The sequence below is a fragment of the Mustela putorius genome, unplaced genomic scaffold, assembly GCF_011764305.1.
Source record: "Mustela putorius furo isolate JIRA1106 unplaced genomic scaffold, ASM1176430v1.1 tig00003972_pilon_pilon_pilon, whole genome shotgun sequence".
In the NCBI taxonomy this organism is placed as follows: Eukaryota; Metazoa; Chordata; class Mammalia; order Carnivora; family Mustelidae; genus Mustela; species Mustela putorius.
In genome coordinates this window covers 16,174,350-16,198,888 of record NW_025422115.1, presented here as the reverse complement: position 1 = coordinate 16,198,888, position 24,539 = coordinate 16,174,350, and the positions used below count along the sequence as shown (strand labels likewise).

The 24,539-nt window shown below is 38.7% G+C and overlaps 1 protein-coding gene across 2 annotated transcripts; it reads right to left on the bottom strand.

Moving 5' to 3' along the window:
• Positions 1–7,091: 7,091 nt before the first annotated feature.
• On the bottom strand, positions 7,092–22,876 carry RCN2 (reticulocalbin 2). 2 transcript variants are annotated; one of them, XM_013059412.2, is made up of 7 exons: positions 22,522–22,876; positions 22,021–22,126; positions 19,056–19,252; positions 13,379–13,492; positions 9,306–9,402; positions 8,291–8,433; positions 7,092–7,924 (listed from the first exon to the last, which is right to left on the bottom strand). In XM_013059412.2, the coding sequence occupies exons 1-7, from the start codon at positions 22,663–22,665 to the stop codon at positions 7,772–7,774; spliced, it is 954 nt and encodes a 317-aa protein (XP_012914866.2). In that variant the 5' UTR covers positions 22,666–22,876; the 3' UTR covers positions 7,092–7,771. The 2 variants fall into 2 exon arrangements, with proteins under 2 accessions (XP_012914866.2, XP_044926512.1); XM_045070577.1 differs by having other exon boundaries at positions 8,291–8,430.
• Between the last annotated feature and the right edge of the window lie 1,663 nt (positions 22,877–24,539).

Sequence of the window (24,539 nt, the reverse complement as noted above, 5' to 3'; positions counted from 1 at the left end):
AAGTCATAACCATAAAGCAATTTAATAAACTTTTTCTTAATTAAGTGGGAAATATAAAATTCTCTTCAATAAATGTATCAAGTATTAAAACACACTCCATTTCCAACTAGCTGCTAGGTAAAGCAGGCAAAGACAAAGAGAGCTGGAAGGAAATGTAAAGATCCACTTTGTGTGCTATCTCTTCCCCAGCCCTCTGACGAGGACCCAGACCCAGGTAAGGAGAGAGTGCGGCCAGGATTGAAAAGTCAGGCGCCAGGCTCCCTGGAGTGGCCGAGGCCCGGGTCTGCTCTGACACCAGCTAGTGCCTTTCCCAGACTCAGTGCCGCTGCTTCCTGCCAGAGCAGGCACAGAAAACAAAATTAGAGGCTTTCAAAACCAAGCTCTGAAAGCACTACCCGGAGCAACTAGACCAGTGGTTCCAAATGGGGTGATTTTACCCCCTGGGGGACATTTGGCAACATCTGGAGACATTATCTGTCACAATTTTGTGGGGGAGGGAACGCTATTGGCATCCACCAATAGAGGCCAAAGATGCTGCTCAACACTCTTACTATACACAGGACAGCCTCCCAGCCAAGAGTCAGCCCCAGTTGCCAGTTGTGCTAAGGAAGAGAAACCCTGAACTAGATGGTGGCCTTTGAAATGAAGATAAAGCCAGTGAGGTGGGGCTCCCACTGTGGGGGCCAGGAACACCCCAGACTACTGGGACAGCTGCCCTGCTGATGGCCCCCAAGCTTCTGTTTCTTTCTTTCTTTTTTTTCTTTTTCTTTCTTTTTTTAACATCCATTGATTTTTTTTTTTTTTTAAAGATCTATGTATTTTAGAGTGAGTGAGAGAGAGAAGGCGCATGTGAGCAGGGGGAGGGGCAGAGGGAGAGGGAGAGATGGTCTTAAGTAGACTCCTTGGGGAGCCAGATTCTGTGCTCTATCTCAGGACCGTGAGATCATGACCTGACCCGAAACCAAGAGTCAAACACTTAACTGACTGAGCCACCCAGGTGCCCCCATTGATGATTTCCTAACTCCTTCATTTGTTCTACATTTATCAGTGGGCATTCTGCTATATGGAGGCAGGTTCCCTCTTCCTCTCACTTACTTTTTAACACATTACTTTATATGCCCACAGACTCATAGATTCCTTACTTCATTCAAAAGGTTATAATCTATGACCATGATTCATTTTGATGTGTAAACTGTCTATATTTGGCCAGGGGTAAACCCTACAAGCTGACTCCAGTGTCCTTTTGACATGTCCCCATTATTCTTCTTTTGGGAAATTTCAAGAATTCTAGGTTATCATTTAGTTGGTCCTCTAGTTTGCTCTGACTTCATGGTTAAGTCTCAAGAACAAAATGCAAATGAGATCTAACTAGAAATGGGAATTTTCTCACAATCTGCACATGGCAACTTTATTTTAAAAGCAGATAAGACTGCATTATATACTTTGATTATTTTTGCATTATTAGATGCTACTAGCTTGTGGCCACATAACATCTCCAGCTCTTTTTCAATGTAAATTAACACAGGCTTCTGATAGTCATGGCTGACTGAAATCCTGCTCCAAACACATGGGAATCCTGGATAAAATATAATCTAAGACATTTAAGAATATAGACCAGAGTACAAAAGCAAGAAAGAGAAATTTCCAGGTGCTAGAAACAAAGAAGGAATAAAAACAAAGGAGGAATCTGGCCATAAAGAAAGGAAGACCTCTTTGAAATGGAACTAGAAAAACACCACTCACTGATCTAAAATGGAGCGAGGAAGTGTAGTACATAAGAAACTGGGATCCTGGGGCGCCTGGGTGGTTCAGTGGGTTAAAGCCTCCGCCTTCGGCTCAGGTCATGATCCCAGGGTCCTGGGATCTAGCCCAACATCAGGCTCTCTGTTCAGCACGGAGCCTGTTTCTGCCTGCCTCTCTGCCTGCTTGTGATCTCTGTCAAGTAAATAAATAAAATCTTTTAAAAAGAAAGAAAGAGAGAAATAAATAAATAAATTGGGATCCAAAACTATACCTGTGTGGATATATGGGAGGTACAAATTCACTCAACTGTGAAGTATAGAAACTTCAGGCTGAGACGTTTAACACAGAAACCAACCTAGAACAGATAAAACCAAAGGGTTTAACAAAGGACACTTCCACAATGTTGGACATATGAGATTCCCATGAAAACAACTCTCACTAAATGTGAATTCAACCCAGATTTCCAAACTGTTATGAGGGAGAGTCAGTGGACTAACAAATAGGAATGTAACTAGAAAAAACAGAATCATTTCAAAGATACTTGAACATAAATATACTTAAATATCCAAAGAGATAAAGAACATAGAAACCCCAAGGCAAGAACAGGCTAAGAGACATAAAGAAAAAACCACACACACAGCCATTGAAATCGACTGATATTATGCCTGCTCTCCCACCGTGTACCGTTAGTGAATTCATTCAGGAGGTGTCTACTGTGTACTGATCACATACTGGACACATGATGGTAAAGATATAGCTACAGCCCTCAAGAAGCCTACATTCCATTTTTTAAAAATGTAAGATGACACATTGATTTCTAAATAAACTGTTATGCTTTTCTTTTTGTCACACATAAATTTTATAAATACTTAGGGGTGCCTGGGTGGCTCAGTGGGTTAAAGCCTCTGCCTTCGGCTCAGGTCGTGATCCCAGGGTCCTGGGATTGAGCCCCACATTGGGCTCCCTGCTTCCTCCTCTCTCTCTGCCTGCTTCTCTGCCTGCTTGTGATCTCTGTCTGTCAAATAAATAAAATCTTAAAAATTTTTTTTTTATAAATACTTAGCAGGTCTTTAAATCTGCAGGATAGTAGCATTAATGCAAACCATCCTCATCTCTTTCCCTCTGTAAGCATGTATTAATTGTTGTTTGCTTTGGTGGGTTGTTTGGGGGTTAGGGGGATTTTGCCGAGGTGCTGTGGTCTATAATGTGGAAGACTGAAGACTACATTGTTGTGTAACAATAGCTTCATCACAGCTCAGTCTCAGCTTAGCCCAGCTTCCCTTTCCTGACTGCCATGAAGGTAGTCCACAATTAAATGTGACCAAGTTTTTCATTAGCATACTTTTAGAAAATCTATCACTTGTATGATGTCACTGTCGCAGGTAGAACAACAAAACATCAATTCCGACAGTCCCTCAGAGGGCACAAAAAAGACCTTTGTTCATTATTTCAGTGTGTCCTTGTAATGGGATGGCCTCTTTACCTGTATTACCAAATACTACTAATGGTACAACAGAGCAGAACAGTGATATCCTCTGTTCGCTGGAACCTGGTCTCAGAAGAGAGGAAAAATACCTTTGTAGAACAGAGAACTAGGTAGGGCTTTATTTTTTAAGATACGTAAAACCAAGATTAAAGGCTATGTCATTTCTAAAAATCCCTTCAACCATTTTTAAATAGTTTTATAATCTCAAATGGTTTCTTTTCTATACCTCATGAACTGTCTTTGGTTAATTTGAAATGAAGATATGGTGAACTTTAGGTAATTGTTTTTCTATGTGCTTGGATTGAGTCTTTTTTTCCAAATAAAATTGAGATATTTTATATTTTGGTAGCTTCTCTGGAGGCCCTTAGGTAGCTGAGATACTCTCAACCAATACCAGTCATAAAAAAAATTTATAGCAGCCAGGAAATCTAGCCAAATATTTATTCCACAAAACTAAATGTTGAAATGAAGCAAATTAGTTGTTATACTTCTATCAAAAATTGGATTCCAGGAGCTCCTGGGTGGCTCAGTCAGTTGAACATCCAACTTTTGAGTTCAGCTAAGATCATGATCTCAGGATTGTGAGATGGAGCCCCAAGTTGGGCTCTGCTCCGGGTGTAGAGTCTACTTGGGATTCTCTCTCTCCCTCACCTCCACTCTCTTTCTCTCTCAAAACAAAAATTCAACTCTAGTTGGCTTTCCTAAATCATTTTCTGAAGAAAAATTTCATACCTTAAGTAGAAATTTCTCACTTAGGAATATTGTTACACAAAAACCTAAAGGAAACAACAGCACAAATTTATTCTTACATTTAAACCAGTAAAGGAAGCTGAAAAGGCTACATACTGTTATGATTCCAGCTATGTGACATACTGGAAAAGGCAAAACTAGAAACAGTAAATTTGGTGGTTGCTAGGGTTTGGGATGGGGAAGGTTAATAGGCCAAGCATAGATGATTTTTAGGGCAATGAAACTACTCTGTACGATACTATAATTGCGGATACATGTCATTATATATTTGTCCAAACCTACAGAATGTGCAATGCCAAGAGTAAACCCTAATGTAAACTATGGTCTTTGGTCTTGGGGTAATAATATTGTGTCAATGTATGTTCATTGATTGTAACAAATACCACCTCTGGTGCAGGATTCTGGGAAATGGGAAGGCTGCAAATGTGGGGAGCAGAAAGTATATGGAAATTCACTATACCTTTTGCTCAATTTTGCTATGGACCTAAAAAATAAAGCCTATCTAAAAAAACAAAAACAAAAACAAAAAAACCTGCAATGGAAAGAAGTAAGGCAAATATGGCATCATGGCTTTTGCCCTGAGTGTCCAGGTTTCCTTTAAATTTGTGTCACAAACTAGACACTCATTTTCTATCCTGCAAATTTGTCCAATCAGAACCACCTATGTATTGATTTGTACAAATCCTCTCCACTTTTCCATTGTGAAGTAGTACCTGCAGCCAAACAGTGGAAGTGATTACACCCTTTAGCCAGGATCAGCCAACAATTCAGAAAGCCACATTCTCTTCTTACTCTTATGCTGTAAGGATAAATTCAAATTCTCCTAATTCTATCAAAATAAAAAGCTTTATTTTTTAGAGTTTATTAAAATCCAAAAATACCCTTAAAAATAAATTTTTCTAGTTTGACTTAGCAGAAGATACAGAAACTCTTTTTAAGCAATTCTCTTTTTCTGTATGCTTATAAAAGCCAATTGTTTAATACTAAATCTTCACTCAGGATAAGCTAGACTCCGCTGTGGCTAAACATATACACCCTCCCTTCCCCCAAATCTCAGAGGCTTAACACATACACAAAATCTCAGTGGCTTAACATAGTTAAAGTTTATTTCCTGATCATGTGAAGTCTACTCAGAGTCCAGCTGGTCTCCATGTGGTCACTCAGAAATCAAGGCCTCTTGGATCTTGTGGACCCATGTCAACTGAGGCCTTCTCTACAATGCCATGTAAAGGAAGTGGGTTTGTCCCTGGCCCAGTCTTGGAGTGACACATACTACTGTCACTCACTTTAACTGACCAGAAGTAGCTACTGTCTACCTGTAAGGGGGCTAGGAAGTATAATTTTCTCTTGACGGGAATGAAAGAACAGATATTAGTGAACACTAACAATGTCACCAAAATTCTTTTATCTGGTAATATCAAAGCTGAATATAGAATGCTAATTCTTAACTCATTAAGATGAAATTAAAATCTGTATCTAACGATCTATTAACAATTCTGGTATAGATTTTGAAGAATCTAGTAATAAAAACAAATTATGATGCTAATCAAATTATTTATTGCAAATAACCCAATTTCAGAAAGGCTGACAAGTAACAAGTGAGTGATAATGGTCTACGCTTAATTTTTTTTTTTTAAAGATTTATTTATTTATTTATTTGACAGAGAGAAATCACAAGTAGATGGAGAGGCAGGCAGCGAGAGAGAGAGAGAGAGAGGGAAGCAGGCTCCCTGCTGAGCAGAGAGCCCGATGCGGGACTCGATCCCAGGACCCTGAGATCATGACCTGAGCCGAAGGCAGCGGCTTAACCCACTGAGCCACCCAGGCGCCCCGGTCTACGCTTAATTTTTAAACTGTTGTGACCAGATAGGTGTTGTAGGTTAAAATGAAAACCTTGTACTTTAGATACCAAGGGGAGAGAGCTATCAGTATGGTATGAAAGTTTACAACTTGCATTCATACTTCACATCAGCAAAGATGGGGATGGGAGAGAGGTAGGCAGATGCTGTCAGTTCTATCAGAAAAGAGCTTCTTGTTTTCCCAAATATTCATTAAGGGCTCATTAAGCCTCCAGAATGCTATGTGTGCCATAGAGGTTACAACTTAAGCCTGGGGAAAGATTAACAGAATACATAACTGACATCTTCCCCCCACAAATAAAAGTAATTAAAAAAAAAAAAAAGAAAAAGAAAACCCGGGGCATCTGGGTGATTCGGTCGTTAAGCGTCTGCCTCCAGCTCAGGTCATGATCACAGGGTCCTGGGATCAAGCCCCACTTCAGGCTCCCTAATCAGCAGGAAACCTGTTTCTCCCTCTCCCACTCCCCCTGCTTGTATTCCCTCTCTCTCCCTCTCTCTGTCAAATAATAAAGTATCTTTAAAATATTTTAAAAATTAAAAAAAAAAAAAAGAAAGAAAGAAAAACTATCTGTGGGTAAGGGCTAGAAAACACAAATTCCTCACCTTCTCACTTTTCTTATTCCTTGCAAAGGTAAATAAATTGATCTCCACAATAAGGTTAAAATTGACCATTTAGGTATAGACAAACTTACCAAGTATGATTTTACTTTTAGTATAATGGATACTGAGCTCTACTGGTGATAACTAACCAGCTCTACTGATTTCAACCTGTGTAATTCTTTTTTTATTTTATTTTATTTATTTATTTGAGAGAGAAGATAGAGGATGAGCAGGGGTGGGGAGGGAGAGAAGAGATGGAGAAGCAGACTCCTGGGGCTGGAATGGTGAGCCTGACCTGGGGCTTGAACCCAGGACCCTGCGATCATGACCTGAGCCAAAGGCAGATGCTCAACTGACTAAGCCACCCAGGTGTGCTGACCTGTGTAATTCTTATGATTATTTCTAGCATCAAACAGCAAGACCACATCTGTTACACAGCTACTGAAATATGTCAGGTATACATGCAATTGTAACATGATTCTCTTATCAAAAAGGAAAAAAAAACAAAATAACAATATGCATCAAGAATAATTCAAGGTTGGACAGCAGTCACTACACAAATATAGGAACGGATAAGGTAAGATAATGTATAATTCAACAAAACCTAAATTCTAGGTTTATCTGGGAGATGAAAGAAAAACAAACAAAACATATAGAAAGATAGGACATTTCATTTTTAATCAGTCAAAAATGAAGAGTTCTGGACAATGTCAAATTCCACACACCATAATGCTATTGTTACACATTAAATATAATTACTATCTATACATATGCAAAAATATAAAGTTCTATTTCATACAATAAAACCCTTTATAGAAACCATTTTAAAAGTAAGCAGAACTTCTCAACATTAAAATGTGAGGTATAAGTCCTTCTAAAGGTTCCTTTAAAGGTTTTAAAACAAAATGCTAAATCTAAAAACAATGTCCTTTTTGTCAGTTCCCAAGTTAAATCTACTTAAAAGAAAAACTGATAGCTCAGTCACATACTATTTAAATAATATTGTTCAGGCATCTCTAAAATCCTCCATTTTTTCAAGTATGGATATAGAACTCAAATATCCCACAATACAGTACTAAACAGATGGAATATTTAGGAAAGACTTTGTTGTCATATGGCACAATATTGTTTTATTTCTTCAATACATTTTGAAATAAATACCAGGTTTTGTTTCATTTTTCTTCTAAAAAGCCAAAATTACAATCTACATTTAAGATAATTTTGACTGTGGTAAGACTTGAGTGTAAAATATAATATCAATATTTTATCACAAAAGTAAAGCTGGTAACAAATTATAAAAGAAGACAGTATTCTATTCTGGTCTACCCAGGGATTAAAGCTCATCATGATAGAAATATTCATCATGAAGCTGTCTGCCATAATCTGTAGCTTCACTGGTAAGAAACAAGTCCTGGTTCTCCAGAATCTCTGCTTCCGAGAGCTTTCTGTCACTATTCAAATCCATTTCATCAATTAGGTGAAGAGCCTTTAAAACAAAACAAATCAAGTACAATAAGTATTTTCAGCAAGATGTTCACGTTTCAATGTGATCTGATTTGTCAACAGTCATTCAGGTATGCCAAGTACTCATTACTGTCTGCGTATATCAAAATGCTACATTTTATAACCAGGGCTATCTATAGCTTTTCTCATTATCCTCTTTCTTAATTTCTGCTAGGCTCTGCCTCCTCCCCACTCAAATCCTATTTAGGATATCTCAAGGTTAAGCCAAATTAACAAATAAACAACTCTGTTCCTTCTTTCTTTGGCCTCAGTCTTTGCACTTTCTTTCCTACCAGCTGCACCTAACTTGGGGGAGAAAGGGGATATACAGTCCTTTTGTAACACTCACCTCCTCTTGAGCAATGCCCTGGTTATTGGGTACTACCCAAGACAACAGCTCTTGGGGATCAAGCCTGCCGTCAGTATCTTTGTCATAATCATTCAGGAATCTATCTTTCTCAACCAGTATCCACTCTGGATCTTCATTTGCTGCTTAATAGCAAAAATAAAACATACTATACATACACAAGAATGTAACATGTAGCCAATGAGAAGTACATTCCTAGAATAAAGGAAATGAACTTAAACCTCACTATAAAGGAAGCCTGACAAAATAGATCTACTTATCTAAAAAGTCCTGACATAGGTACACACTACAGAATTTTCAAAAGTGACACTTAAGTCTAAACAGCTCAGAGTTTCTTAATCGATATGTATTATCACAAACCAGTAAGTCTGTTAACTGCTGCTACTTGTTCTGGTATCTAGATTTTTTCCCCACAGTTGAGCTGGGTAATGTTTTTATGTACATCGTGTGACTATATAAAGTTTCCTACGTGTGCTTATAACGTAATACCATGTTTAATTTTAAAGTGAAAATCACAGTAAGTGATGCTTTTAAGCAACAATTCTGAAAAGACATCTGTGAACAGAAAAAGCTGCATATGCAAAATCCTCAAATTTTAAACACTCAGTGAGACACCTTCTATACCAGTACTTGTAGTATTTTGTTTCTTTTAAGATCTACATGAAAAGGTACAGGATTTTGTTTAAAAATATCAACCTTTACTTCCTCACCCATTTGAATTGAGAATTACATTATACTTGTTCGAAAAGGAAGAAAAATCTTTGAATCCTGACATGGAACTAAGAGTGAGTGAGACAGCATTCTCACATAAGCTGGGAGTCCTGCTGTTTTGCTTGTATTACATTTAACTTGGCAGAACAAGCAGAAATCATGCATACCCCTTCTTGTTCCATTTTCCTGTCAAATACAGCTCTCAGTGAGCAACACTGTCTCTCAAATCATTTCTTCTTTAATTCCAGGCGTTTCCCCCCTCCTTCCACACACCCAGGGTACTTACTTGGATCCCGCCTGTAGTCACCAAGAAATTCTTCCAAACTAACAAACCCATCACCATTTTTGTCATGTTCTTCCAAAGCCTCTTGAATGACAAATTCCTATTGCATGTTCATAAAAAACCAAAATAAAACAATTAAGTCACAAAATTTTCCCACCACCATCTATTCCATTATGGAACTTCCTTAGCAATACTCATTTTTGTTGTCCATTCTTGCAAGGCAATCTTTCTGAACAGTGGAATTTAGAGGCAGGAATAAAACTGGAAGTACTGGGGCGCCTGGGTGGCTCAGTGGGTTAAAGCCTCTGCCTTCAGCTCAGGTCATGATCCCAGGGTCCTGGGATTGAGCCCAGTATCGGGCTCTCTGCTCAGCGGGAAGCCTGCTTCTTCTCTCTCTGCCTACTTGTGATCTCTGTCTGTCAAATAAATAAATAAAATCTTAAAAAACAAACAAACAAACAAAAACTGGAAGTACTGAGTAGCTTTGAATTCAACATCTTGAAGCTTCTGCTATCACGAACTCCACTGTGCCCTCCTAAACAACCTGGGCACTAATCTCAAACTCTTAAATTTCTGTATGTTCCCCTCCCTTCTGCAGAAGGACACCTCTTACTACCCTGGTCTTCCTTAACTTCACTTTTCCTCCACTCCATTAACATCCCTAAAAGAACCCTTATCTCAGATCCCTCTGCACAGAACTATTGTTCTGCCTCCAGATCTAAATCAAAGGTGTCAGTCCCCTATAAACCTATACTATACCTCCTTGCTTCCTCTTCAACCAAATCTATCCCATCCACCCCAAACTGCCCCAAATCTGTTCCTCATTCTATCATGGCTTATCAACCAATCCTCTCTAACCCAAAGATTTACGATTTCTAGTTACACTGGACCCAAGATGACCTGTTTAATGGCCAGCTGTTTCAGTTCTTTCTGTATTACCTTCCTATATCTTCTACCTTTTCTTACTTTGCCAGTCTCCACCCTGCACAGCAGACCCATATCATGTTCTCCTTTATTCCAGAATCATAAAGTCTAAAAGAAAGGGAAAGAGAAATACACACCTAACCCTTAAAATTAATTTTTTCCCACTTCAGTGGGCTCTCACTACAGTTTGGAAGTCTGTCTCTGCCTCAGTTTCCCTAACACATACTCTAAAGCTGTTTTTTGGAAACTCCACTTTGAGTCTTATCAAAACACTCTCCAAATAGCTCTCTCGGCAAAGATGTACCCATTTTTCCAAACAAGGTATAAGGCTTCTGAAATGCCTGTTTACCAGCATTGCATTCTCCCCTTGAATTACCTCTATTTTTATGCCTATTCCTCTCATCCTTCTCTTCAACCTCAGGAGTTAAAGTTATCTTTCCCCCTTCTCTAGGGTGAAGCCCTCAAGGGTCTTACTTGATTTCCCACCCTTTCTTACTTCTTGAGTGCTTTCTTTCACTCCTAACTGTGGCCTCTCCTAAGGCTCTACTCTCTTCTGTTAGCTCCTTCTTCTATGCTTTTAAACACATTCAAGTCCCCTGCACTCTTTAATTACCATCCTGGTTTCTTTTCTTCCATGCCAGGTCTCTTACAGGTTACGCTTACTATTCTCATTTCCTCACTACCTGTTGTCACCCAAATACCTTTCAAACCTGGATTCTTGCATCACAACTGTAATGAAAATACACTCTCAAAAGTCTCCAATTCTAGCCAAACCCAAGGGCTTCCTTTTTATCTGTATGAAATAACACTTAAATACAAATTGTTAGTTTTTAAGAAATCAAATGTTACAGATTTTATATATAGAAATCAGGGAATCTTAACCAGAGATCCAAAGATTACTTTTAGAGAATCTGAGACTCTTCTGAAATTATAATCCCATATTTTGTGTATATGAGCATATGTGATTTTTCTGGGAAAGAGTCCATAGATTGCTTATTTTTGTTTATTATTTTTGTGTGAGAGAGAGAGAGAACGAGTGTGCGCATACACATGTGAACGGAACGAACTTCGAGGAGGGAGGGGTGTGGGGGGAGGTAGAGAGGGAGAATCTTAAGCAGGCTGGGTGCTGTCCTCTATCTCACAACCCTAAGATAATGACCTGAGCCGAAATCAGAAGTCAGATGCTTAACCTACTGAGCTACTCAGGCACCCCGATTGCTCCATATTTTTAAAGGAGTCTGTGATCCAAGATAAGTTAAGAATCACTGACTACAATGACTATTCCTCCATTCAAGTAATCCTCTTGGGAAACAACAGACTTATTTCAATAATGTTGCCATGGTTAAAATAAATTATATGACATAATTACATAAATTAAATAAATGTATTATATTTGTATATACTTATATTTATATGTAATTTATAACATAAAATAAATTACATAAATTAAAATAAACTACATGAATGAAGTTATCTCTAAATTCTAACTTTTAATCCAAATCAAAATCACCTCATTGATCTTGCACCCTGCCTTTCCCTTCATCAAATATATCCTTAAATGGAAAAAGTGATACAGCAGAACAAATTAAAGGTAAATAAGAATTAATGAAGGTGCTCTGAACTAGACACTTCATGGTCACACCTCTTATGTACTGCAATCAACTCCAACTCAGCACAAGCAAGTTGTGCTGACACACCCCATTCTGTCAAAGGTACTACCATTTTCATCACTTTACACAATCTCAAAACCTTAGAGTCATCTCTGACTCTTCCTTTCTCTTTTCATACTTAATCAGTCAACATTCCTGCTTGCGCTTTCTTCAAAAGGTTGTTCATGTCCATTTCATTCCATTGCCACATCGAACTCTGGGGTCACAGCATATCATGCCCAAATTATTTCAATGCTTTCACTGGTCATTCCCCTCTCCAGTCTTCAATCATTCCTTAATTCCCCTGAGAATCAATATCCAGCATGCTCTGCCTGCCATGCTAGGTAGAGTTCAATTAGCTTGTCTCAACTTAACTTTGGCAGTTAAACAAATTGTGCCCAGCATTGTTCTAAATTTAAGTTGTATGTTTTGTTCCAAGGGAGAAATCAGAAGCCTCAATGGCACAAGTAGTGGCAATAGTCTTGTCTTGCCACTCAAGTATGGAGAAAAATGTTCTCTACAGCCTTGTTATTCAAAGTGGCAGCTTCTAACCATGACCCATTTAACATAAAGCTACATCTTCCCTCCCTGAAATATCCAAAGAACCAAGCCACACAGCTAGAAGCTGAGGCTAGACAATAAGCCTTAATATAAATGTTTAGTCTATTTCCTACAAAGCTATTTGTTATACTAGTCTTTACTCTCCAACATGACAGTTTCTCCTCTCAAGAAGCTTGCCAAGTTATAGTAGGGACTCAATCAATGTTTGTTAAAACTAGAGTTTTAACTGGAGTTAAAACTAGAGTTCAACAAAAATTCTGAAGAACTGGTACTTCTTTCAAGTATTGAAGGGATGAGAGGACTCGCTAGGCCTCTTGCTGTAAACATATTAGTCAGTAGGAGCTACCCCCCCTCCCAAAACCCCATGAAAGAGGATCCAAAGGTGATAAGCCTTCCCAGAACCAAAGTTTTTGGAGGTGATATAAACTAAATAGGAAGTACTGATGTTACTGATATTGGAAAACAAAGAAAATTCTAAAAGCTACAAAAAGGCAGGCAATAAAGGTAATGTGGCTGTGTGGGAGGAAATAGCCAGGAAGACTTACCTTCCCTCCTCATCAGCACTCCTCTTCCCACCACCAGTAACCCTCTCCCACCCCTATCTGAAGTGAGGAGAACTTTGGATCTTGCTGTCTCTTAAAATTCTGGTTGCCCCATATAATTCATATTAATGACTTAGAAAAAAAACAGGTTTTAAAGTTTTGGTCACCCAAGAATTCTCTCTCTTTTTTAAAAAAATTATTTATTTATTTATTTGACAGACAGATCACAAATAGTCAGAAAGACGGGTGCGGGGGGAAGCAGTCTCCCCACTGAGCAGAGAGCCCGATGCGGGGCTCCATCCCAGGACCCCAAGATCATGACCTGAGCTGAAGGCAGAGGCTTTAACCCACTGAGCCACCCAGGCACCCCACAAATTCTCTCAAAATGTTTCTTCCTTACCGTCATATAATCAACTTCTTCAGGATGCTCAAAAGCAATAAATTCTTCAAGATTCAAACCAGGGCTTGAATCTTGGTTCGCTTTCTCAAATCGCTTCTTGTCCTTTAAATGAAGCTTTGAAAATTAAATATGGAACATGATTAAGGTCTCATCCACCTGGAAACATCATTATACATACTTTGAAAATTACATACTATGTGAAATCTAAAGTACATTCTCATACATTATCTTATATTCACATTATCCCCTTGAAGGTACATTAGAAAAATCACACATATTTATGAGAAGCAATATACATAGACTGCAGAGTCAGAGACACAGATCTGAATTCCAGCAATGCCACTTATCAGCTGTGGTAAGAGCATTTTGCCTAACTTAGGGCAAAATGCTTAACCTCTCTGGTTTCCTCAACTATAAAATCAGGGTAAAAATCTCTATAAAGCAACTGGGATGAGGGCTCTTATCAAATTAGTAAACCTGATCATTTAAAAAATATAATATGTCACATATTACATGATAGAAAATGGAAATTAAATGATTTATTGAGAGGTATGTCAGAAATACAGCAAAATAAGTTGGACTATGATTCTCCCTGTTCTTCTACAGTATTGTACACTCTCTTCTTTAACAATCTCAGCTGCTTTGAATGCCCAAAAAACAATAAATTCAGACTATGTGTTAATTCTTGATATGCCATTTTCAAATTGTTTCTGGTCCTTGTAATGACTTTGCAAAAATGTTAGTAGGTTTCAGAAAAACAGTCCTTCTATGAGAATACTTTTGATATATGTATGTTATATTTGGAAGTCTATTCTTGGTAGTCACTTTATAGTGCTAATAATTATGTATGTTCAGGCATAAACATCCAAAACTGAAGACCTATTTTGAGATTAAGTAAACACACTTCTATTTTCTCACACCCATCTTCCTTTTTCTCTTTTTGTAAAGTATGCTTAAGTAGTAAATCAAGTAGCAGCTATTAGGGACAAGGCTGCTTTTAATGCATTTCTCAAAGGTAATTCTGTAATCAAGAGCCTTGGAAGCCAATAGTGCTATATTGCTAATCCTGAATAAATTCCATTTTGAGCATTTCTGGGAAAAAAAAAAAACAACTCTCCTTTCTATAAACTGTATGTACTAACTAGCACATTTAAAAAACCACACAGTTTCAAATATTTTAGGAGCTTTTAATTTATGTGTCTTACTGTTGAAAAGAAATACTCTTTTCAGTTTTCTAGAATAGAGGTTGGGTGGCGGTCATTTACTGAACACTACTTTTACAATGACCGATTTACGGCGGAGAGGCTCACGTCTTCCCCCAAAGAATTCATCTTTTAGACCATCTAGTTTCCATTAGCCAGTTATACTTACCAAATCATGACAGAAAAACAACAAACTTGTTTCCAAATAGCTGCTTTTAACTTAACATTTCTTAATTTCAAATAACTAGACCAAATAATTTATACTTGAAGTCCAGGGGTTTAACAAGGGGAGAAGCATACAAACAAGAATCCGAGATACTTTGTTGAGTCAATCAAATTCTTTTTGAATAAACCACTATTCAAAATACTAAGTGCTTAGATTTCCTTATGAAAGAACCCTTCAGTTTGGAGCAAAAAGGTCCATGTTTCAGCAGCAGGAGCTGAATTTGGCCAAATTTGCCTATGGAAAGAAAGGATCTCTTTCAGCAAGCCCAGATTGTTGTTTAAAAAAATTAAGGAAAGTAGTTTTCTGGTTCACATTTCTCAAATTTTTAAAATAAAATTAAATAATGAGATTTTAAGAAGCAGTTTTAGTCGTGGTCATTTAAAGAAAACAATTAAAGAGCAATTCAAATTAAAGAAGCCAATACACAGAAAGACTGTTTTTCCAAAATGGCAAAGATAACAACAAAAAAGGCTGTCAGTTCCACAAAACCTCAGCACACTTTTTTTCCTTCTGTGTAAAAATTCTGTGTTCTAGTGGAGAGTAGAAAGTGCTACATACAGTAGTAAAAAGGAGGAAAGGACAAAAATCATTTATTTTTATATATCAATAGAAACTTGAGAAGCACAAAACTGCCATCTTTTGGTAGACTAATGGTTTTACATGAGGAAACAGATGATGCCACAACAAAGTATAGGTCTTAAAAATTCTGATTAGTCACATGCTAGGTTGTACCTTACATAAATAAATATTGCTTGTACATGCACATTCAGCATCTGGCTTTGGGAGTTAGAACAACTGAACTTTTGCCAGGTAGGTCCCCAAACTTTAATTATCTTGCTTAAAAGTGCTGACTATAATTGTTCATCATTACATAAAGAAATGCTTTTTCAGGAACTTCATTGCACAAGAGGATCTCTACTCTCTACATGGAAGCTTAAAAATAAGAAAATTCAAGCATCAAATTGCTGTTTGTTTTAATATTTATTATTTTATTTATTTATTTGAGAGTATGAGAAGGGGGGAGCAGAAGGAGAGGGAGAGAGAGAATCTTAAGCATGTAGAGATGGGTTGTCAGAGAATTACCAATAGGACTACCATGGAGAAGTGTTCATTTTAGGGATCCATCAATTCCCTAGCACTATTAAGATCTAACTAATTCATTCTTAAAACGTACAGTCTTATAATCAACATGTACTGAGTACCTGGGTGGTGAACACAGTATTAGAACCAGACTTTTTTTTTTTTTAAAAACAAAAACTGTTCATAAGTCGTTTATATTAATGAGTCCTATATCTCTTCAAAGTGAAGATTTTCTTCTCAACACCACCATCTGTTACTAATCACAACCTCCCAAGAATAAGGAAACTCAAGAAACCACACACACATTTCTCATGTTTTGATGGGATAGTCATTAAATTTTTGGAGTGCCAAAAGAAAAAAAGGACACAATTATAATCTGATTCTAGAAAGATTTTAAAATACTATATTTAATGTCTCTCTTGTTACCTAGCAGGGAAGTTATAATACCATACCATGGTTTGGTTTTAGAAAAGTCTCAGAACTTGAATAGTGCTTTTAAGATTAATTCCTACAGGATATCTCTAGACAGACAAATTCCAAATCTCATTATCATTTGTTTCTTTTTTAAGCAACAAGTAGTACAAAGACTGATTTCTACTCTCTTCAGTCTGCTGTAAGATGAAAACCCAAATAAGGAGGAAAGAAAGTGAAAAGGAATCTTTTGTTTTTTAAAAAGATCTATTTATTTATTTATTTATTTGATAGAGAGAGAGAGAGAGAGAGAGAGATCACAAGTAGGCAGAGAGGCAGGCAGAGAGAGAGGAAGGGAAGCAGGCTCCCTGCTGAGCAGAGAGCCCGATGTGGGACTCGATCCCAGGACCCTGAGATCATGACCTGAGCCGAAGGCAGCGGCTTAACCCACTGAGCCACCCAGGCGCCCCGTGAAAAGGAATCTTAACTAACCTAAAGCTGATACAGTTAACAAATGCCACAAAAAATTTATTTATTTATTTATTTAATGATTTTATTTATTTATTTGACAGAGAGGATCACAAGTAGATGGAGAGGCAGGCAGAGAGAGAGAGAGAAAGAGAGAGGGAAGCAGGCTCCCTGCTGAGCAGAAAGCCTGACGCGGGGCTCCATCCCAGGACCCTGAGATCATGACCTGAACCGAAGGCAGCAGCTTAACCCAATGAGCCACCCAGGCGCCCCCTGCTACAAAAATTTTAAAAAGCTAATCATATATTAAATATTAAATGTAAACTTAGGTGGATCGCACATGCTTTCTTCAACAATATGCTCTTCAATCAACACACACCTGTTTACCAGCCCAACTGCTAGAACAGGATATTTCATAGTATAATATAATAAATATATTACTATTCCTCTATACTATTGTTATCCTCATTTTTTGATATGAGGAAACTGAGAGATAAGGAAGTTTAATAACTTACCCACAGCTACACAACTCTTAAGTTATACAGCTAGATGTGAAGCTGTGCAGACTGGCTCCAAGGCTGAAGCCCTTAAGCTCTACAATGGTGGCAGATGAATGATCATTAGCAGAAAAAGCAATACGCTTTGTGTTAGTGATGGCTATAGAGTTCAAGTGGCCAACATGATTCTAAAATAAACAGCCTGTATAATGATAAATATGGCCACAACAAAAACTAAAGGGTAGGTACTACAATGGGTAAGTTAAGGAATGGAAGAAGCTCAATGTTTTCCAAGCTTGACTAATATTTGGGGAATAACAGTTTGCAACAAGGTGTTTGGTTTTGTTTTTTTCCACATATAAAAATGTATCTTTTCAGAAAGTCCTTATTATAATGGGGTGCCTGGGTAGCTCAGTCAGTTAAGCATCTAATCTTGATTTCAGCTCAGGTCATGATCTCAGGGTCCTGGAGTCGAGCCCTGAGTCAGGCTCTGCTCTCAGGGGGGAGTCTGCTTGTCCCTGTCCCCGCATGCTCTCTCATGCTCTAATAAAATAAAATCTGAATTTAAATTTAGAAAGTCTTTATAATTATCCTTGAAATATAGAAGTATGGAAATAGCAATTTCTTTAGCTTATAGTCCTTTGTCTTGAAAAGTTCCTACGTATCACTAAAAGTTCTTATTAATTCCTAAATAAAAATGGGCTTCCTCACCTCTGTTTAAGAAGCATTAGAACAAGACATCTTTTAATTTTGGCAAATTAAACCAGGAGAATCAACAAAACCTATAGTGATACTATATCTTCAAAAATGAGTTATTATTAAATAGTGCAGCTTCTGTGGAAGACCATATGACAGTTCCTTAAAGAATTAAAGATAGAATTACTATATGATCCAGATGTTCCATTTTGGGATGTATACCCAAAATTATTAAAAGCAAGGTCTCAAAGAGGTATTTGTACACCCATGTTCATAGCAGCATTATTCGTAATAGCCAAAAAGTTGAAGCAACCCAAGTATCCATCAATAGGTGGATAAACAAAATGTGGTATATATGCACAATAGAATATTACTCAATCTTAAAAAGGAAATTCTCACACACACTACAACATTATGAGAACAGTATCTTAAGTAAGCTACTCACAAAAAGACAAAAAATGTAAGATTCCACTTATACGAGGTACCAAGAAGTCAAATTCAGAGATAGAAAGTAGAATGGTGGTTGCCAGAGAGGCCTAGGGGAGAAGGAATGGGAAATTGTTGCTTAAAGGGTTTAGAATTTCAGTTTTGCAAGGTGAAAAGAGTTCTGGAGATTGGTTGTATAACAATGTGAATGTACTTAACACTACTGAACAGCACACTTAAAAATGGTTAAATTTTATGTGCATTTTATTAAAATTAAAAATTTGTAATCATTATTTTATATAAAACTATCTGTTTCAAAGATGCAAATGGATCTCTACAGTCTTCGTAACTATGATATAAAACTATTCAATAATAACAAAAATTAAAATAGCAAGATACATATTCAAAATACACCAAAAAGCAACTCGAAATGAGGACAAATGACGCCACTGAGAAAAACAGATGCAAGGATAATTTAGGTAGTGCAGAATAAGAGGCCAAAATCCGGCTAGAAAGGAAATCATCAAAACGACCACTGAAGTGGAACAAGTGATTGCCCAGAGAGCAAGGCAATCCCAGTCTATGACCTCAGACCGTCTTGTGCTCATTCATGCAGGAAGGAAAAGTGAACTGATATGATCAAAAGGAACAGCTTTTGCACAGCTACTCACCTGCCTAAAAGACTCCTCTTCGGCATCATCCAAAGCAGCATTCTCATCAAAGTCGATCACACGGTCATACATCTGAATGTTGTATTCATCCCACGACACACTATTATCACTGTTTTTGTCATATTCAACAAACTGTTGTTTTGCTTCTTGCATAGCATAATGTTTAAAAGACATCTGAATCCACGAACTGAGTTCGCCTGTGAGAATTTCCCAGACACAAATGAATGTTGACAAGTAATTTTGATATTTACAGAAGCAAAGGTTTCTAAACTTTCTCTAAAAGGAAAAAAAAACAACCTTGAGTGTTTTCAAATACTGAGAGTTGTATCCATAGAAATAGGAATAGAAGGCGTGAGAGTGGTTTGGAGCCCAAGAATATAACAATATATGATCCAAATAGAATGCAAGCTCCTTGAATACAGAGTTCAGGTAGGTTTTGTTCATTGAGGTACTCTAAAGACCTAAAAAGTATCTGGCTCCGTCACTTATTTGCTAAATGAATTGCCAACTGGCCAAAACAGTACTTGACTTTTAAAAGTTATCATCCACAAAATTGCAGATAATGTTTGCTAGCTATCACAGATCTCTCAGGAAGTACAAATATGTTAATAATGGCCTATTTATTCTAATATGTAATAGAAAAAAGTGTTTTCCACTTATGAAAGTAATATAAAGTTTCTCTTTAAAATAAATTTTATGTTGAGTTGAATCAAAACCATATTAAGGAAATAATAGATGGTAAATAGCTAGGGCCTAAATTGTGAAAATGTATTCAAGTGACTGAAGTTTGAGAAACATTGTTACAGTATATGTCCTTCGACCATCTTAAAACTTCTGGAGGAAATTTTAACAAAAGTTATGGGTAGCAATTATGAGCCAATCTTGCAATTGGCTCTCTGTCTTGGTACCTGAAGACATGGGGGAAAGTTTCTAAACCTCTAATGTCTGCATTCAGGTCAACTTAAAAAAAAATCTATTCAGAGATATTTACTACACTGTATTATAGAAAAAAGGTGGTAGGGAGAAGGTGAATATTTGCAAGGATGGCAAGAGTATAGCATTTGATTTAAAGGTAATACACCATTTGGTTTAAAGAGTGCTACCCCTTTATTGGTCTAGGGGAGGTCAGGTGAATAGAAAAGTAAAGACATTGTCTCTCTGGAAACTCTAAATTAAGGCAGAATTATAATTACTATAGCAACCAAGTACTATGCTGGACTTTAAAATACAAATTAGCAAACTTCTCTGAAGGGTCCTTCAAGTACAATGAGGGTTTCTTCTGTTTTTTTTTTAAAGAGATCATCATCACATAATAGAATACCGAACGCAAAAGGGGCCAGAAACATGGGTTCATTCTTCAGCTCTGTTATAAGGGGCAAGTTAGTCCTCTCAAGTTTTTGTTTCCTTATATGTAAAATGAAGATGTGAACTTTTAACTTTAAAAATTTTTAACTTTAAAAATTTAACTTTAAATTTTTAAAGTTTAGAGTTTAACTCTAAACTAAAGTTAAAAAAATTTTTAACTTCAAAAAAAAAATTTTTTTTTTTAAAGATTTCATTTATTTATTTGACAGAGAGAGATCACAAGCAGGCAGAGAGGCAGGCAGAGAGAGAGAGGAGGAAGCAGGCTCCCTGCTGAGCAGAGAGCCCGACACAGGACTCGATCCCAGGACCCCAAAACCACGACCCGAGCCGAAGGCAGCGGCCCAACCCACTGAGCCACCCAGGTGCCCTAACTTTAAAATTTTTTAACTTTTAAAATTTAACTTTAAAATTTTTTAAAGTTTACTATTAAATATTTGAATATATACAGGCCTTTACAGAACGGAACCACAGTCTTCCAAATCAATTTTTTCTGTGTGCTTGCTAGTGTAACCAAAGATAGACCTATTCTTAGTGGACAACTAGAGTCTAAAGCTCTTGTTTTTATTTAGAGAAATCAAAACCTTAATATTCCCAAGGGCACCAAATTTACTGACAACACATCTTAAATTTACCAATTAGTTGGCAAGTCTCTCTTCAGCAACTTCAATTCTTGGATGGTGAGCAACATTTAAATAAGAGTTATAGCAAAATATCTCCTGAATTTTTTTGGAAAATCAACTTGGAAAGTTGATAGAGTTCACCACTTGAATTAAGCAATGAGGAAAGACAGTTGCAAAGCAATTGAATATTCTTTTAATATTCTGTGCATTTCATTTCTGACTGGAGAACCTAAGAGCACTCAGATTTTTTTCTTTTTTTAAAGTAAGCTCTACACCCAACCTGGGGCTTGTACTCATGACCCAGAGATCAAGAATTGCATGCTCCACCAACTGAGCCAGCCAGGTGCCCCTCAGATTTTTTTTTTTTTTAAGTGAAGGATATTAAAAACTGAATTAAGAGCAAGAAATCTGGATTCTAGTCCTGGCTTTGCCACTCATTTTAGAAAGGCACTTACCCCTCTGGGCTTCAGTATCTTCAGCTCTACAAAGAGAGGTGGATAAGATAATTCTAAGACCCCTGCCAGCTGTAATAATTTGTGATTATCATAAATTCATATGCAACAGGTCTTTTTCTACTTATAAAAAAGATGGAAATTCTTAAACTCCTAATGAAACATATATCAAAACAGCAATAAATCATGTAAAAAATGCCATAAGACGGTTTCTGGCATATTCTTGACATTGATAAAAGTCCTATAAGGAATACGGTGTTTGGTCAGCGTACGACTTGCACATATCGATTAAGTCAACGATGTTTATGTATTACTGGAGAAAGTCCTGATTTATACTTGGGACCTATATCGGAAGATTTCCAGATATAAAACCTACTCAACATGTCCTTCTTTCCCCTTCTCACCGTACACCTCACATTTGTTGCAACAGGAGCAATCTACACGAAACAAACAGCCCTGCTTAAATGTTTGTGCTTTTATCTCCTACAAAGGGTCTTCTCCATTGTTAACTGTGTAGGACGTCCTTACTTTCCGTGAGAAAGCCATCTGAGTCCAAGTCAATTTTCTTTATGATTGACTTCAGTCTTTTGTGTTGCTCTTCGGGGGAGAGTTTAACATATTCATCGACTTCTTCCTTTGGGGGGTAAGCGATACACAGAGGAGTAAAGCATTACTATCACTGGGGCAAGATGGTGGCGAAAAAAAAAAAAAAAGGCTACCAGAAGCCTTCTCTGTCCAGGGATTTGGGGGTGACCCACACCTGCTCTCCAAGGCCCCCGCCTCCTACACACCCTCAGCGATCAAGCCCGTGTACGGAGGGTGGAAGAGATCCGGCTCCCGGGCCGCGCTATTTCCTCAGAGGTAGAGGCCTCGGGGTCCCCCAGACAGTGAGCGACGCCCCGCCCGGACCCCATTGTCAGGCCGCCCGGGCCAGGCCTGGCCTGGCCGCCCCTCTTTGTCCCGGGACAAAGCCCGCGGCAGCCGCGGTTCGAGGCCCGGCCCTCCCAGCCCCCGGCCTGGCCACCTTACCTGGCCGCCCAGCAGCGCCTCACGGTCGTAGTCGCTGCGGTGCTCGCCCTGCGGGTAGTGCAGCTCCTCGGCGTCCCCGGCGCTGGCTGCCGCGGCGCACAGCAGCAGCAGCCCCAGCGCCGCGGGCCTCGGGCCCAGCCGCATCGCTCCGGCCCGCCGCGGACACAGAGAGGCGAGGAAGGAGACCGGCGGGGGCTCAGGCCCGCGGCTGCGCTCCGCGGGCGGCTGCGGACGGGCGGCGCGGCGTACGTGGGGAGGAGAGAACGCGACGCGCAGGGGGCGGTGGCCGTCGTTCCTCACCGTCTCGCCTCTTGAAGCCCGAGCGACAACTGCGGGGCAGGGGCTGGCGAGGCCGAGGCCTATATGGCCCGGGCGGAGGGGGCGGGGCGCCAGGCCGCGCCACTGATTGGGCCTCACCGCGCTGGGGGCGGGCCGCGCCGATGTGGCGGTCTGCAGCGGGCACAGCAGCTTCGCGGCGCCAGCGGTGGCTGCCGGGAGGGGAGACCCCCGCGGGCGCCTACCTCGGCCCCAGAGAAAACACTCCCCCACCTTATTCCCGCCCTGTCTCTTCCAGTCAGCCTTGTTACTGACCCTGTCCGATCCATGTGTCCATCCGGCTTCCATCAGTGAGAAAGGCTGCCGATTTGAGTGGACAAAAAATACGGTACCCAGAAAAATGTTTGCCTTGAGGAACCAACCTACAGTATGAATTCCCCAGTCTTCAGTGTATGCCTACTTATTTATTTCACCAGAGCAGAATGAACAAACCCAGCTACTGAAGCCAGGTATTTTTATCTGATGCTCAATATCGTGACTTACAAGTTCATTGACCTTGATCAAGTTACTTGGCCCTTGAAAAACCTGCTTGCTTATTTATAAAATGGGCATAGTAATAAGATGAGCTTAAAGAGTTGTAAAGATTACATTAAATAATATGCTTTCAGAACAGTAGCTAGGACATATGATTAAGTGTTCAATAAATGTGAGCGTCCGTCCATGCAGGTAGAAAAGCAGACGATTGTACAGAAGGAATGGCTTACCAAGTACCTAGGAAAACCTTTATGGGTAGAAACTGTATACTGGTGGGCTCTATGCCATGTTTTATCTGCGGGTCTATGTCATTTCTGTACCTCATACTGAGCACACTAAACCCGAAGAAATTTGTAGGCTGCAGCTTGAGCCCTTTTCTTTCATTGATTGCTCCACTTAGGATCAAGCCTTTCACACAGAAGAAAAGGCTTTCTCGGTCTTTTTTCTCTTCTCACAGTTTCTATTTGGATTGGGAGTAAGAATCCTGTTCCAAACTGAAAAACTGAGTGGGCACAGATCAGACAAATTTCCTGGGTCAGGGTGGAAATTTATTGTTTTTGGGCAGAGACCATTGAAAGATTTACAGAGCAGAGTAATTTCAAATGGGATCTTTTAACTGTTATAAAGAGCAATGAAGAATAAAGTCTTAAGTTTCAGAGTCTAAATATAGACTATGCCTTAGAGTTGATTTCTTTAAAACAAAAAAAGAAAAGAAAGGAAAAAACTTTTATCACCGGGCCATTTTAACTTCAGTTCCAGTTTTAAGGCAGTCTGTGAAAAAAGAGATAAATGTCCCCAACTCAGCTCTGTACCTACTGTTCTCCAGTAAGTACAAGGTAAACCTTGACTAACTTCTGATGTGATTCCAGTTCAAAGGGTAAGGGTAGGATACCAGGTATTATGGAAGTTCTTCCCATCTCAAAGTTCTTCCCATCTTCCCATGGAAGATTAGGGGCAAAGGAAATCTTTTTTTTTTTTTTAAAGATTTTATTTATTTATTTTTTAAAAAGATTTTATTTATTTATTTGACAGGGATCACAAGTAGGCAGGGAGGCAGGCAAAGAGAAAGGGGAGCATGCAGGCTCCCCGCTGAGCAGAGAGCCTGATGCAGGGCTCAATCCCAGGACCCTGAGATCATGACCTGAAGGAAGGCAGAGGCTTAACCCACTGAGCCACCCAGGTGCCCTGGAGGCAAAGGAACTCTAATG

Bases quoted from the DNA above. Each gene is read 5' to 3' on its own strand.
- RCN2 (XM_013059412.2), bottom strand. From the start codon at position 22,665: ATGCGGCTGGGCCCGAGGCCCGCGGCGCTGGGGCTGCTGCTGCTGTGC. The intron at 8,434-9,305 runs GTAAGTACCCTG...TTTGCTATTAAG, and splicing joins TGACTACAGGCGGGATCCAA to CAGCAAATGAAGATCCAGAG. The intron at 7,925-8,290 runs GTGAGTGTTACA...TTTGTTTTAAAG, and splicing joins AGGGCATTGCTCAAGAGGAG to GCTCTTCACCTAATTGATGA.